This window comes from Numida meleagris, chromosome 27 (assembly GCF_002078875.1).
Source record: "Numida meleagris isolate 19003 breed g44 Domestic line chromosome 27, NumMel1.0, whole genome shotgun sequence".
In the NCBI taxonomy this organism is placed as follows: Eukaryota; Metazoa; Chordata; class Aves; order Galliformes; family Numididae; genus Numida; species Numida meleagris.
In genome coordinates, this window is record NC_034435.1 from 1,961,417 (window position 1) to 1,976,758 (window position 15,342).

A 15,342-nucleotide genomic window follows, 5' to 3' on the forward strand; every position below is an offset into this window, starting at 1 on the left:
GCACAGCTCATCCCATTACTCGCTCACATTTCAAGTGCAACGGCAGAAGATCGCAGCTGCTCTTTGGTTCTAGGTGGAAAGGTTTGCACCTCGCAGCGCTTTCCCTGCACTAAACCCTGCACTTCAGCCTAATCCCAGCTGAAGAGCTGCACCTCTGTCTGGGGTAGGACCTGCAGCAAGGAGGGGGGGGGGGGGGTTGTTCCTGAAAGCATCGCTCACATGGGAGCGCAGCACCTGCACGTAGGTAGGATGGTTTGGGAAAAGAAGCAGAACGCAGTACGGATCCGAAAAGAACGGGGAAAAAAAAAGAAAAAAAAAAAAAAAAAAAGGTTATTTTTAGGGCTGTGTCCGAGTGTCCCTGCCCTGCTCCCTACCCGCACCCTGCACGTACACACTGCACGCAGCGCTGGCACGCGGCTGCAGCACAAAGAACCGGTTCCTTTGCCAGAGGGCTGCTTGCAAACTCCCCTCCTCGTGCCTCTACGCATGAGACGTGCTCAGCAAGGACAATGTGTCTGCGAGCAGCAGCCAAAGTTCTTAAAAACCACATACTTAAAAAAAAAAAAGAAAGAAAGAAAGAAAGAAGCATATATTAAAAAAAAATAATCATCATCTTGTTGCTCCTTGCTGCTGGAAAGTTGGGAAGCCCTGCCTGGCAAGTGAGGCTCGCAGGGGTTTCTTCCTGCTCCTTCCCAACACGTGCCAGAAAAGAGGCCTCGCAGCACAGCCAGGCACGTTAGTGAGACCAGAAAACATCCAGGAAAGGAAAGGGAAAAGGAGAAGTGGCCACGTGTGTTTCTCAGTGTTCATTCTGGCACAGCAGCCCCTGCAGAGCCCTGCAGCACTGAGCGCTGCCCGCACGTGAACGGCAGCTCCTGCAGCTTGGTGGAGGTACCCAGCGATGGAGCCCTCCTCGAGCAGCGTGATGGAAGCAGCCCACCACACAGATGTCCACAGGAATGAGTTTGAATGAATCCCCAGTTTGAGGTGGAACTGATTCCTTTGCTCTTTTGCTTTATTATTTTTTAAGATGGGAAGCGAGCCCGGCTGCAGGGACCCGCAGCCAAGGCAACCCCCAAGACAAGCAAGGAGGAAAGGCAAAACAAGCAGGGGTCTCTTCTGAGTTGTACAACCAGAATTTATCTTGGATATGCCCCTGGGTGCAATAACCCAGGACACGCATTTAAACCCCTTCCTCTCATCAGAAAACAGGATCTGAAGAGGCCAACGCAAGGGCTGGCAGATAGGCTTTTGGTATTTGCTATGGAAATTCTATAGAGAAGCTGGCCAGGCTCCCAATTTCCATCACACAGCCTCCCAAGCTCTCCGGTCATAAAGCAGCGTTCAATGGCCGTATACTGTACCTTGTGTTTGCAATTCTCTCTCTCCATTCTTCTGAGAGGAAGTCACCTCTTTCCAGCTTAAAAAAAAAAAAGAGACAAGAAACACAAAAACCACACAGACCAGTAAGTTAACGCTGTGCCTTTCCGCGTGCATCCCTTCCCTTGCTGCTGCCTCAGCCCAGTGACCCCCTGCAGCACCCCCCTCTGCTCCCACCCTCCGATGGGGGAAATGGGGAAGGGTCTCCGTGTCCCAGCACACCCCCCCCGATGGAACACAGGGGAACCCCCACAGCTTTTCTGCCCAGTAACGTTTGGAAGTAAGAGGGGAATCTCAGGGCCACGCTGCTGTGCGGTGCCACGAGTAAGATGAAGGCGGGCTGGGGGAGGAAGGTAAGAGAGGGAGAGAAAAAGTCACAAGCAGCATTATAATTAATGAATGACACCTTCCAAAGGGCAGGAAGATGATGGCTGTGTCACAAGCTCACGAACATCAAAGCAGCGACAGTGACTGCTGAGCATCCTTCTCCTGCACCCGCTCCTTTGTTCGGAGAGGCACGAGCACTTTAGTTTGCCAGGTCTAATTGCAGCTGAGTGACACCCGCACGGCACCGCACCGCGCCAGCTCCCTCCAAGCCTCGTTAGCTGAGCCAGCAGACCCACAGCAGCAGAGCTGGGTGCCTTCCCCACAGCCTTCCCTTCCAGCACAGCAGCCTGACCTCACCCACGGCCACAGAAACGATGGCCAAGGCACTGCACCAGAGGGCCGAGAGAGCAGGAATTCTGCACAGAGCCCGGCGTGCTCGAACCAGCTGAAAGCAATGGGTTACAATAACCCCAAAGTCAGAGTGTGCCACCGAGCAGGTGGATGGAATATGGTTTTAAAGCAGAAGGACCACCTACATCACCACACCTGCTTAGGGGGTGATGGCACATTTTGATATCCCCGCTGTAATAGGAGCAAAGCACACGTTGGAGACTGAGCTCAGAGAGAGCCAACCCAGCCAAGTGCTGCCAGACATTGCCAAAACCTCAAGCAAACACTCACTGCAACCTCAGAGCAGCTCTGAAGGATATTATTTTTCACAGCTAATACAATGAAACGTTACTTCTGGGGCTCTACGTGCCTTATTTAGAGATTGTGACCATCTCTTGATTCTTTTAAGGGATAATTTTGTTTTACTCTCATATTCTGGTTGAGTAATCAAGACACAGAAGAAGAAAACCCACAAGCAAGGTAACTGTACTCATTGAGCAATGTTTTTTGCAAGGCAGCTTCTACACTGTTGTCTTCCATGCAATGCAGTCGGTTTCTAACATCTTCAGAGACTAACAGGAGAAAGAAAAACGCCTCAGAACTAACGAGGTGTGATGATAAAGCCACAATCTTGCAAATGAGCAAAGTACCAGAGTAACACGAAACTACTTTGAAATACGAAGCTTCACATAAAGGTCTTGAAATCCAACCTGTTTGGATCCTGACTTCCTTGGATCCAGTTACACCACGCATCTGTCTTACCTACGTGGTTTGGAAGAGAACAACCATACCCAAAATCCCCATGCCTCAGCCCAATAGAACCTATATGGAAGATGCTTCCCTCGTCCACTTTTGCAAAATGCAGACATGCTGAAATTCAAAGAAACCACAGCACTGCTTAAACCCATCCATCCTGGTGCTGTAATGCCACCCTAGCTCCTACTTGGCCAATAGCTGAGGGCAAAACTCACCAGGAGAAATACCAAAGTACTGATATAACCAGATGGTTGGGAGAAAACTGCTTATTTCTCCTCTCTGGAAGGCAGACAGCGATTCCTAGGTCAGTCGTCTACTACACTCTAAACAGAGAACACGAGCAATGGAGCTGGGTATTTCTGACCACCCAGTCTTTTACCCACTGTATTGGGGAGCAGCAGGGCCAGCAGCCAGCAGAACCAAACCATGGCTTAAGGAGAGCAACCAAGCCCTTACCATCAGCTGACATAAGGAACCCAACGAAATTCCCCCTGAATCCCACTCCACTCCATGGCTTACACTAACTGTGAGTGTGAAACAACAAGTGGGAGAGCAATTCCACCCCTGCACTGGCAATGCCAGCAGAAGGACGCGGTCCCTGCAGCAGGGATGCACTCAATCTCATCCCACCCGCGTCCCCACCCCCACCGTGTTCCTCCTCTCCCCGAGAAACTTAATCTGCTTAGTAAATAATGAATGGAAGGGACCATCTGTAATGCAGATATTTTCATCTGATTAGACAATGCAGGAGACGTGCTTTATCTGAAAGGATAATTAGCTCGCTGAAATCCGCTTCAGAGAGCCGCCAGCCCGCATTGTTTCTAAACTTAGAAGGGAAAACAGGTTGATATCCAGGTTTTTCCAACGGGTAGCTCTGCTCTATGGAGAGGGCAGACCACGCTTGGCAGTGTCGTGATGGCAGTGAGGTGGAGCAGAGCAGCAGCTCAGGGAGGCTGAGCCCCTCTTCCTCGGAACAGGCCGCCCTGAGAAGCGATGGGTGCCACAACCCTGCAAGGACCTGAGGTCAGGGATGGGCTCTGAGCTCCTGGCAGAGCTATGGGTGTCCCTGCTCAGTGCAGGAGTGGGACCAGACGGCTCTGAGAGCTCCATTCCAACTCAGCTTGTTCTCTGATTGCTCGGGGGAAGGCTTCATTCTCACCCCGTGCAGCCCCGAGCCATAAATTCGCACGCAGCATGCCTCATTCCAGCAGCCTCCGTGCAAGCACTTGGCTCACAAAAAAAAAAAAAAACAACGCAGCCCATTCTGCCTGGTAAAGTACACAGGGATATTTTTAGGTTCCTGTTCTTTTCAAAAATAACTGGAGGCATGGATCCAAACCTCCGAAACGTGGCATCATTTCAAAGCCACAGGGGATGTTTGGAGGCCCTTTCGAATACCAAAACATCGCGTTTCCCGCTGAAATAGGGCATTCGAAAATATCTGGGCCATCCAGCCCTCCTGCCTTCTCCTTACTGCTGAGCAGTGGGGTTTTTAAGCACTGTGACGGCAGTTACTGCCCCAAACCAGTAGCTCGTATAAGGCAAGGAGCAGCGACGCTCCTCCTGCACAAATCACTGCTGCAGCTCAGAACAGAGACCAGGCTGGATGGGTTGCGGGGCAGCCTGGCCTGCTCTTGGCAGCCCGGCCCATGGCAGCAGGTGGAACGGATGATCTGCAAGGTCCCCTCCAACCTGAGCCACTCTGTGATTCCGTGACTTCCTCCTCCTGCTAGCACAAGCTCTGCAGAAGGGCCTCAGCAAAGCAGAGCAGGGGCACCGAGGGCAGCCTGAAATCTTACTTCAAGGGCAGACAACGTCCTGCTGCGTGGCAGAGCCCCGTGTACCCGCTGACAGCTCTGATGTTGGATCCACGTGAGGATATTTACAGCCAGAAACCATGAAAACCCATCCGTCTCTTAATTGCAATACTGCTTTTTAATGTGATGGCTGCACACACGCAGAGATTCCCCAAGACAGGCCCTCTGAATTATCCAGGCCTGATGACCGCAGGAAAATCTCCAGTTCCCTTTGCATAACTGTTTGCTTTGTAAGAATGGGGTGAAGCTGATCCTGGAATTCTGAGTGCAGCGGGGAGAGGAATGAGCAGATAAGGGGAGCTGAAAGGAAATGGGACACCCTGGTTAATGTGTGGAGCTGTACTGGGAGGGAATCCATTATAACACAGAGGAATAGCAAAGAGTATTCATTAACCCCCACTGACTGAGGAGCAACTGAAACCAAGCCACAAAGGCATAAGGATGCAAATATTTACAGCAAGTTGAAGCACTGCAACTGAATATAAAATGCTAGGAAAGAATCCTACCAGAAAGTTACAACAATGATTTTCTTTCCCCAGTTAGAATTGTGAGAGCGAGCAGCCTGACACTTCAAATGAAACTCGGTTCATTTAGAACCAGGTTTATGAGGTAGGAGATGTCCCATGCCTGCATATGCTGAGCCATCTTTCCCCCGCTCCAGAATGGACGTTCCCACTGGGGAGCCGTGGTGATCACCCATTGCCAAAGAGATTTTCTTCCACCATTTGATGACCATTGTGGACAAAATGCAGTGGAAATACAGAGAGGTTCTAAACGCTGTCGCCGGATCTTGCTCACTCACACACCCAACTCAGAACTCCCAGCAGTAATAACTCCAGAAGGGAGACGAGGAAGCAAAGCCAATGGCTGCAGTTCTGAGAAGGGCAGTGAGCCAGCATCCCACCAAACCAACGCGAGTTGCAGGACAACACTTAAGATGATCAACCCGTCACCTTTCAAGGAAGGGTCAAAAATGCATTTGTATCAGAAACCTAAAACTATCAAGGCTTCTGGCTGTCAGAAACCTGCGGGCTCAACTCCAGGATTTATTGCTGCCTCACGTGCCCCAGTTGTTACTTTTACAGCAAGACAGCTGCACATGCACAAAGCCCAGACCGCTGTCCGTATTATCCAGACAAAGCAGCAGGGGGGACCTGAGCCTTCTTCCTACTGAACTTCTGCCACGCTTCCTTCCTCTTTGATTCTTCTCAACGTACCTATCTATTTCTCATGGCTGCCCAAAACATCAGGGCAGAACCCCCAGGTTAAGCTCAGCTGATTGCAGCCTGTTGCAATCCGTGCTTATTCAGTCTTCAGCAGATGGAATTTTGGGACCTCACTTTCCAGAAGAGCAGAATGCAGAATCAAAAGAGAGAGAGAGAGAGAGATTTTATTCCGAGCACTTTTTCAGAAAACAAAGTTATAAAATCTAGCAAAAACTGAGGAGCTTTGTTTCCATATAGTACCGGATTCTGTCGCTTGGAATGCACAATATGGAAATGCTTGCTGCCTAAGGCAATCAATATGCTTCCAATATTTATTCCAAGTTCCTCTCCCATTCTTTAAATTGCACAGCTCATAAGCAGAGTATCTTCAGGAACAGCTCCTTTCATGTAATGCCAGCTGGGTGACACAATGGAAAAATGCCATATGGCCACTTCATGAAGAGCGAAGCATTCGCAGTGTTTCCACAGCAGGAAAGAGTTAGCAGCTCAACATCAACCCTGCTACAAAGCAGTCCCACAGCAAACCCTGTGTGCTGCTGGAGGGGCCCACGTTACCCAGCCAAGGCATCTCAAGGAGAAAGTGCACAGAGGTGGCACTGTCACCTTCTCAGCCTAACTCCTAGTGGGAGAGCATCCTTCATCACTTGGCAGACCCCATAGAAAGGGCTCAGGGCTGCAGCAGAGCCCCAGAAGATTGGGACTGGCTTGCTGTAATGACTTGCCATTTCATTTCATCCCACGCTGCTGGAATGAGGAGTGCTGTGTGGTTCTAACCACTGCAGCAACACAGCAACGCCTCTGTACAAAGGAAAAAAGGAGAAGCAGATCCCCAAAAATGTGCAACTTCTGAGCAAGAAGAGTGCCCCTGTGTCTCTGGGCAATGAGGAAACAGCTCTGATCCATCCATCCTCTTTCCTGAACACGGGGATGTGGCAAAGAAGCACCAACACTGTATTTTCAGAGCTCCCGGTGGGCTGCTGTTGTGCTGTGACTACGCAGATTTCCCCACAGGCAAGCGATTAGCTGGAGAGCAGCTTCTTAATGACAAGAAGGAAAGAAAAAGAAAAGGGGTGGGAATGACACCAAGCAGTCTATGGCTCTGCACAAGCTTAGAACTGTTATTCTGGAGTGAAAAACACATTAATACTCAGAAGTGGAAAGCTTCTGAAGCACGTACCCCCAGCCCAAGACAGACAGGTGCCTGTGATGCCCCATTTGCTCCTGGTCTAGGTTCCATGCTTGGAACATCTCATCCCAGCTCCTTCCAAGGGACACCTAACCACTTGCCATCCCTCTGAGTCCACACCTGCAGCTCCACCTACACACCACCTGCCCTGTTACCGGTCCTGGGACTTTGTACCTTAATCTCAGTGCTGCTCCTCATGCAGAACTTCAACCCCTGCCACCCCTGCAGCACTGATCACACCTTCACCTGCCTGCAGGACATAAAGCCTTGGCCTTTGTTTCTTGCAGGAGAGCTCAGACGCCCAAGCAGGGGCTGCCACGTCCACACCACGTGAGGGAGGCGGGGGGAAAGGAAGGGATTAAAACAAAGAGAAGACACACGGCAGCCTGACACCATGACCAACAGAGTGCTGGAAGAATAAACCTTCCAACAACCTCTGAAAAGCCCTGAGAGCGCTTCCATAACGCCACACCAAATAATGAGTGAGAGAAAGAGGCTGCAGGGAGGATATCTCAGAGAGCATCACCCTCAGGAAAAGCTGGAAAGCAGACAGGACTCATACTGCTCTGCTGCTTTGCTGGTGAAGGGCTGGAGAGGACTTTGCAAACTCTGTACATCAGCAAGGACCACAAGGCTTTTCAGCTGAATTGCACTCACTGTGTATTCTGCATGTTTTTTCCCATACCATTTCATCCACTTCCTGAACTCTCTGTCCATCGTCTAGAAGAGGGAAGAGAAACAAGACCACCTCTTAGGACATTGTGATACAGCGAAACATCACCGAAAGCAGATGCAGCTCTGGCAGTGCCCATTAACCCCCTCCCACCACTTTTTTCCCCATTAATACTCAAGGGATAGACAGGCAGACGTTTGCTGCCGTTTCCTAAGAAAAACATTTGCACCAGGATCAAGACAAAGCCGGTATTTTCTTCTCCCCCCCACCCTTTTCAGCAAAATTACATGTTATAAGCAATGCAATCTGAGCTGACACTGCTTACCACTAAAAATGGCACAACCTTAAGTAGCTGCTGTGTTGTGGTGCGTAATCCCACAAAGTAGGAGGCACTGAATGCATCCAATCTAAGCCCAGATAGCAAAGCTTACATGGGTCAGCTAGGGTGAAGCAGCAAAAAGTAACACGCAGAGCAACTGCAACAGCGAGTGGAGGGAGCACCAACTTGCCAGAGCAACAAGGAGTGCTTCCAGCTACATCCAAACAGACTGGGGTTGCAGAGGATGGAAGGCTGCATGACCCAGCCATATAGCTGGCACCAGTCTTCTATTGCCCAAATATAGGAGAAATGAATGAAAAATAAAAAACAAATATCAAGATGGCTTACTCTATACTGGCAGTGAGGGTCCACCTTATACACCAGGTGTGAAAATTGAACTCAGGTGTCCCGTAAGACTCAAAAAACCTCCCGTATTTCCAGAATTTGACTCCACAAAAGAAGGGCCCGAATTTGGAGGCGGCAATGAAAGGAGATGCAGGAGAGAGAGCAGCAGCTCCGGCTCCACTGACACCTGAGATGTGCAGATCTCCATCACAGCTCAGTGCCGCAGTGCGTGCAGCAGATACGTGCTGGGACTCTTTGTTTCTCAAGCCCCCCCTAAGCTCCGTAGGACAACTCACCAAAACCAGCAGCATTTTCACGTGCTGGATGTATTTTGAACTTTTACTTTTCAAAGACAACTTCACTACATCAAATCCATGAGACTCTTCCTCTCTAGCTGAAGGCACTCAAAGCCATCTGCGTCCTTTCCTTACCAAAGCAGCCAGAGACGCGCTGCCACGGCCAACCTGAACTAGAAACTTCATCCAATCTCTTCCACAAGTGTTTGTCAGAGCTGGGGAGGAGAACTGCTCCGTGCAGCACCGTGCAGATCAGCTGCACGTGGGCAGCAGCTGCTCAGCTGTTCCATCTGTAACCAGCAGAACAGCGCTGTGCAACTCGTTCATCCCATAACCCTATGGAATATTGGTGCTCTTCTGCAACAGAAGGCAGCCCACGAGTTAATACTAATATTTAATTTCTGGGTGGTGTTTTTTGGCTGGGTTTTTTTTTTTTTGTTGTTTGCTAACCGTTATCACTAAGGCCTTATGTTTGCACAGTGATGGGAAGGAGTATTAGCGCAAGTGAGAACGTAACGTTCCCTCTTTAACATTCATCTCTGCACTAAGCTCACTATTAAATTCAGGTGGTGACTCCCTGGTGCAACCAGAAGGCTCACACAGAGGGACTGCACAGTGCTCCACTTGGAAATTTCCACTGGGTCACAGGAGGAGAAACAAAATGGATTTTTAGATCGTTGTCTGATCCTCCTCACCACTGTGTTTACGCATTTTTGCCCACACCACTTAAAAGGAGGATCAAGGATTTGTTTTTCCTCCACAAGGCATAATTTTCTGGCCTGCACAGACTGAGTCAGCTTATTTGAACAACATGGAGGGGTTCGTTTCTGTTCAGTCTGCTGCAGAAAGTAAACTTCGTACGGTAAGGCATGACTAACCTTGATTGCCTGCTTGTAGCTCGTCTGCCTCCCAGGATCGCCTTGGAATGGATTATCTTTTTGTGTCCCCATTGGCAATAGAATTAAAGAAGTTGAAAGAAAACTGCCTGCCCGCCTAAACATTATGGCACCGGTGTGAGACTTCTCTGGCTGCACACAAACAGTTACAAACCAGACAAGGCCCTCACAAGCCTTGTCAGCCTGAGGCAGCTTAATATCCCAGCTGAACTTCAGCTGTGGGACCCCAGAAAGGGGCAGCAGTGCCTCAGGCAGAAAGGCAGCTTTAAAAACCCCATAAGAACTGCTTGCTGAGTCGATTCCTTCCCAGATTTGCTCACAGTGCTTTGGTTTCTGACAGCCCTCTGCATGAGGGCCATTTCACACCCACGAGTGCAGGCGTGTAGGTGAAGCCTATGCTGCATTTCCTTTTGAATAAGTCCTACATCACTACTGTTAGAAACACGCTGAAGCTCTTAGCAGGCACAAGGAAACAGCACACGCTCCCCCCCAGGCATGCTGCACTCCAGGGCTTAACCTGAGCAACAAAAGCACGCACACTGCTCACTGCAAGCCACTGACCTCAGCGTATTTGGCTGGAATGTCAGCTTTCTCCACACCATAGTGATGTTTGCAGTTCGTGGCCGCGGCCACTTGAAGCACCACCTGACCCACACCTGCAGGAGAGAGAAAACAAACCTGAGAGCGGGTTCCAAGGGAGAAAAGCAAAGAGTGTCATTAGAGGGAAACGTGCAGGAAGGCCTGCAAGCTCCACGTATTCTGCAATTCAAATCGCGGGTTGCTGAAGCGAGCCCCATTTTCCTAGGAGATATGTTAAATGCTAAGAACCCACCTTCCAGTAAAAGGAATAAGATGTCATTGTGAAGACCAACCTGTTTGCCCAGCACTACGGATACAAGCTTTCACCCAAAAGGCAGCAGAGTGTCTGAGAACTCCAGAAGCTAATGCAGAGTGCTGCTTTAGAAAACGTGATCGGGTTCAACACTCAAAAGCAACCTCAGAGGTGACTGCCAGATTGGCACTGCTACACAGGGCTGAAAAATGCATCAGCTTCCCATCCCAGATCCGCCTGCACTGCACGCTGCAGGGGCACCGAGCTGTTCCTACCCCTCCCTGAGCAACGCCTGCCCTCCCGTGCATCCCAGCTTAAGGAAAAAAAGGGAAAGCAGCAGTTTGATTTCTGCCTGGACCAGCGACCCCCGCTTTGCAGGCGCTGAAGCAATGCCATTCCCCAGCAGCTGAAGCGCTCAGCTGCAAACACCCTGGTGCCCCGCATCCCACCCAGGCCGGACGCAGCACGCGAGTTCCCATGGCACCAGCGCTCCTCAGCACTCTGCAGACGAGCACATGGGGAACGAGAGGGAACCTGAGCGGATCCCCCACGTGCACAGAAGCCACAGCGCTGCTGCGTGCACGTCGCTGGCCGCCGGCAGGAAGCGGCGCTGCTAATTGAAGGGGTGGAACTGCTGCCTTCAAGGCCTCGTCACCAGAACGCTGCTGGCACAATGAGAGCTCTGCTGCTGACAGGGTGTTCTGTTGTTTGACTTTTTTCTTTTCCTTCTTTCTCCCACTTCCCCCCCCCCCCCCATTCCCATTTGGCATACACATGCAGATTTTATACACATGCAAATACAGATGCACAGATTTCCGTGGGGTGGGGGAAGAACGCGATCTGAGGAAGAACTGCTTCCCTGTTTCTTATTCCTGAAGGAGGACAAAGACCAAGGGGAAGATCACTGTTATGACAGAAATCACAATACAGCACAATGAGTTATTAATCTCACCTTTCTTTGGCCCTTCTTTTTGTGCTGCAATTGCCATTAGCCTCATGCTGATGCATACCTCCTGCCATCAGGCATGCATTCCTGGCAGCACAGAACAGGAGCGACCACAGCACCTGGTGGGTGCAGCCCCTGCTGTGTCCATGTAGCTACTGGGAGGTTGTTACCATTACTGGTAGGAAAAACATGCTTTCATTTACGCTACGCTCAGCACTGCATTGATTACAGTTTTCTAAAGTTTACTCCTTCAGTACAAACTGAGGAACAACTGTTCTGTTCCCAGTTGTCGCAGCGTTCCAAACACGGGAACCCAAAGACTCCTGCATTTAAACCATTCCTTTCCTACGTGACTCTTCACACTGTGCATTTCTACATGGTTGGTCAGCCCCCGAGGGAAAAGTGGGGAGAAGCCAAGCAGGAAGGCCAGCACGAATACCCCACCTCACTTCTCATGCTACAAGCACTGAGCGCTTCAGCTTGACCACACACTTCTTGTTCCACCATCAGTAGCTCTGCAGGACCCCAGGTATCACCTCCTTTCACCTTCCTGAACAAGCAGTCACCAGTATCTATGGCCTTCCTCTTTCTTTTTTTGCTTCCAGATGGGAAATAGTTTGTTGGATCTGATGCCTTTCTGCAGGTCTCAGTTGGACATAAGTCATTGGAACAGGAAATTTAAGACATCAGTTGCACAGAGGGAGGAAGGGGTCAGGAGGAGGAGACCCCTGACTGCAGACACACTGAGATCTGCAGGGAGGATGGCTGTCCTGATGGGTTTAAATTTAAGTTGTTATTTGTTTTTTAACAAATTAAATATATATATATTTTTAATATTTTCCCTAGAAGTCCTGCGTCAGACCAGAACCAAAACCAAAACTTCACCCACAATTTTAAGACCAATCCAGTAAAAGGGGAAATTCTTATTACTCCTTTCCTGCTCAAAATCAGATTTTAGCAAGAAAAAGAAGAACACCATCTCCTTACTCAGTATATATCTGTTCCACATGGGTTTGAGTCATATCTGGTTTCTTTACCAACTCAAACTTCCTTTTAAAACTCCAGCCTACACACGAGAGGCAGCTGCAGTTACTCAGCTGGATTTGTGGGGTCTCACAACACAGCTGTTACAGACAACCATGAAGTCTTTTCTGACACACTGAGAAGTGCATCAGAGGGAAAAACTGCCTAATTTTCGCATTACGTGCCCAGTGTTTCATGGGTGAGGTGAGGAAATCACGTCTTCACATATGAATGGCAGCAACTGAACTCACAGAAAATGGATGAATCTTTTAAAATGGAATCGCTGTTATATTTGAAGCATCTTTTTTTTTTATATTGTTCCTCCTTTATAAGTGTATTCACCAACAGACACAAAGAGCTTGCTGTAAGAAGGGTTCGTGACAGTTGCAGGCCAACATCTCACCACAGGGAACAAGGCCTGGGACATCTGCTTGGTCTGCTTGATCCTATTGTGAAAAGCAGAAGCATCACTGGAGATTAACTGGAAAAGGTGCTTATTCTAGAACGGAATCCTTAGTCCTGGTTTACTTTCCAAATGTGAATTTAGGAAAAAAAAAAAGGAAAAAACAGTGAGCTAGAAGAAAAAAAAACCCTTCAGCCATCGGTCACTCACCACTGCCCAAGTCAACAAAGAGATCGTCCTCTGTCATTTTAATTTCATCTATCATCTGGGCCACCAAGTCGAAGGAGGTTTCTCCGTACACCTCCGGGGAGAAGGGCTCGTAGTTGTTGAGTTTCTCGGGGTCGGTCACCGAGTGGTTGTACACCTGCTGCAGGATGTGCCGGAGCAGCCCGTTGGAGGGACGCGTGTTCAGCTTCATCGGTTGGGTGGTTCCCTTCCACTGCAGGGCAGGAAAGGACAGGAATCCAACATGAGGGCGAGCAAATACAACTGAACTAAGAGAGAACTTCGAACAGATCGAAGAGAGTCAAGCCTCAGCTCTGCAGTACAGCCCCGTTCCCTTTGTCAGGACTTTGGGGTGAATCAGTCTGCCACCTCCGAATTTGGCTGTTGCTTCTAAATTGGTCTCTGCTCCTTAAACTGGAGCATGCGGTGTTCTGCTTGGTTCTTAATTGGAACCTGGGTGCTTGGGAAATATCAATGCCCAGGTAAGATCTGCAATTTTGGTCAGCACAGGCCCAATATTAGGGCTGCTAGAAATAAAGGGAAGGGAAAAAAAAACTCAATAGAGAACTCAGTTGTGAGCACACCCGGAGAAGGCGTGCAAGTTTGTTCACCCGTTTTTTATTGACTGATTGCCACTGAGCTGATGTTGGCTGTAACCTCAGCGTGAGAGCAGCCCGGCTTCCACTGGGAACTGTTGGGTGGGAGGGATCGTATGTACACAAACAGGAGTGGCAGGAAAGAGATGGAAATCGAGCTTCCCTTGTTTCTTCAAATGAAACACCCACCCCTAAGCACAGCGCTGGAAACGTCTGCCTTGCCCTTCAATAAGGAGAAACAAACAAAAAAGGACAACTCCAGAATCCTGCCTAAGCGTGCCTGAGTTTGGAGATTCTGGTGGCAGGAGGAACGTAAATTCACGTACAAAATCCAAACCATTTTTAGGGAGCTGCAGGCCCATAAAGGACGGACAGAAAGTCTTACTGTGTTGCATATTTCAAGTAATTCCCACAAGCACAATGGAGAGGAAAAGAAATCCACCTATAATTTCAAAATTACATTGAATGCTAACATTAATTCATTACTCATGTTTGACTTCCTTCAATTCTACCTTATACAAAAAAACACACCTTGTTGGCCTGAGATTACATTCTAGTTTTCCCCATCAGAGCAATCCTGCAGCACAGAGCAGAACTGAATGGCAAGCACGGAAATTCCTAAGCCATGGATCGCTGCCACAATACACAGGGGGCTTCATATGGATGGCTTAAGAACCCATAAGCCACAGATTTCCACGTGCAAAAGTAAACCTATATGATAAATCCCTGCGAAACTTCTGCAAGCAAAACACACGGAAACCTTTTTTTGGCCCCCTGAAGGGAACAGCAAAGTGCCAAAGGAGCGCCAGAATGATAGCTTACAAACCTGCATTTAGGGAAGAGGGAAAAAAGAAAAGTTACTACGCCTTTTTTCTTCCTCTAAGACAGCCCCTCCAATAGCAACTCCTGGACTGATGGCCGAGGAGAGATGGTTTCATCAAAGATTTAAACCCCCAAAAAGAACGGAAGCGCTGAAGCATCAGGGACGCCACCAGACTATGCTGTATAACCCCGTGCTCAACCCCTCACACTTTTCAGGTATTATTCACTGCATGTGAATTCAAAGCAGCAGGATAAAGGTGGTGGCACAGCGATGGCCAGTACGTACCAGCTGATGGATGCTGTCGATGGCGCGGTTGTACTTGTCACACAGCCGCTGCATGCTTTCAAAGCTGCGGGGAGAGAGCACGGGTTAACAAGAGGAGGGCAAAAGGCGAGCGTGAAGGCACAACTTGCAGCCCTTCTGTCATCACAGAAGCTGATCTATTTAAAGTTTGCTTCTTAAAGAACATGTCATTACTTGCACGGCTTTAGGACGGCGCATAGTTTGCTCTCAGTCATTTCCCAGCGGAGCAGCAGTACACGACAGAGAAGCAACACGTTCTGCAATGCAATACCACCTGTTTGTGCTGGGGAAAGAAACAAGGCAGTTCCATTTTGGAAGCTGAATGTTCAGTTAATATTACTTCCCTTAGTGAACGGGAAAATAATTGAACTTAAGCTCTGATTTACGAGGAAGTTTGCTGATCTCACAGTCCATTACTTATCTTCCTCCACGCAGACACACAGAAATGTACGGTGTCTGAACACTGTTCTCCTTTGCTCCATCACAGGACTTAGGGACAGGGGTTGCTGGGCAGTATTGGTGGGAGGTGGAGGGCTGGACATGATGATCTTCAGGGTCCTTCCCAACCAGGATGGTTCTA

At 49.2% G+C, this 15,342-nt stretch overlaps 1 protein-coding gene across 8 annotated transcripts in view; it reads right to left on the bottom strand.

Moving 5' to 3' along the window:
- DOT1L (DOT1 like histone lysine methyltransferase) overlaps nucleotides 1-15,342 on the bottom strand; it is a 58,938-nt gene that overhangs the window by 27,589 nt on the left and 16,007 nt on the right. For all 8 annotated transcript variants that reach the window (XR_002433036.1, XM_021378861.1, XM_021378855.1 and 5 more), the window contains exons 4-8: nucleotides 14,745-14,808; nucleotides 13,026-13,254; nucleotides 10,173-10,267; nucleotides 7,740-7,802; nucleotides 1,365-1,420 (exon numbers count right to left, since the gene is read on the bottom strand). Coding sequence is in view for 7 of the 8 variants with exons in the window: in XM_021378861.1 (XP_021234536.1) it covers nucleotides 1,365-1,420; nucleotides 7,740-7,802; nucleotides 10,173-10,267; nucleotides 13,026-13,254; nucleotides 14,745-14,808 (507 nt within the window). In the remaining variant the exon portion in view is untranslated. The remainder of the gene's footprint in view (nucleotides 1-1,364; nucleotides 1,421-7,739; nucleotides 7,803-10,172; nucleotides 10,268-13,025; nucleotides 13,255-14,744; nucleotides 14,809-15,342) is intronic.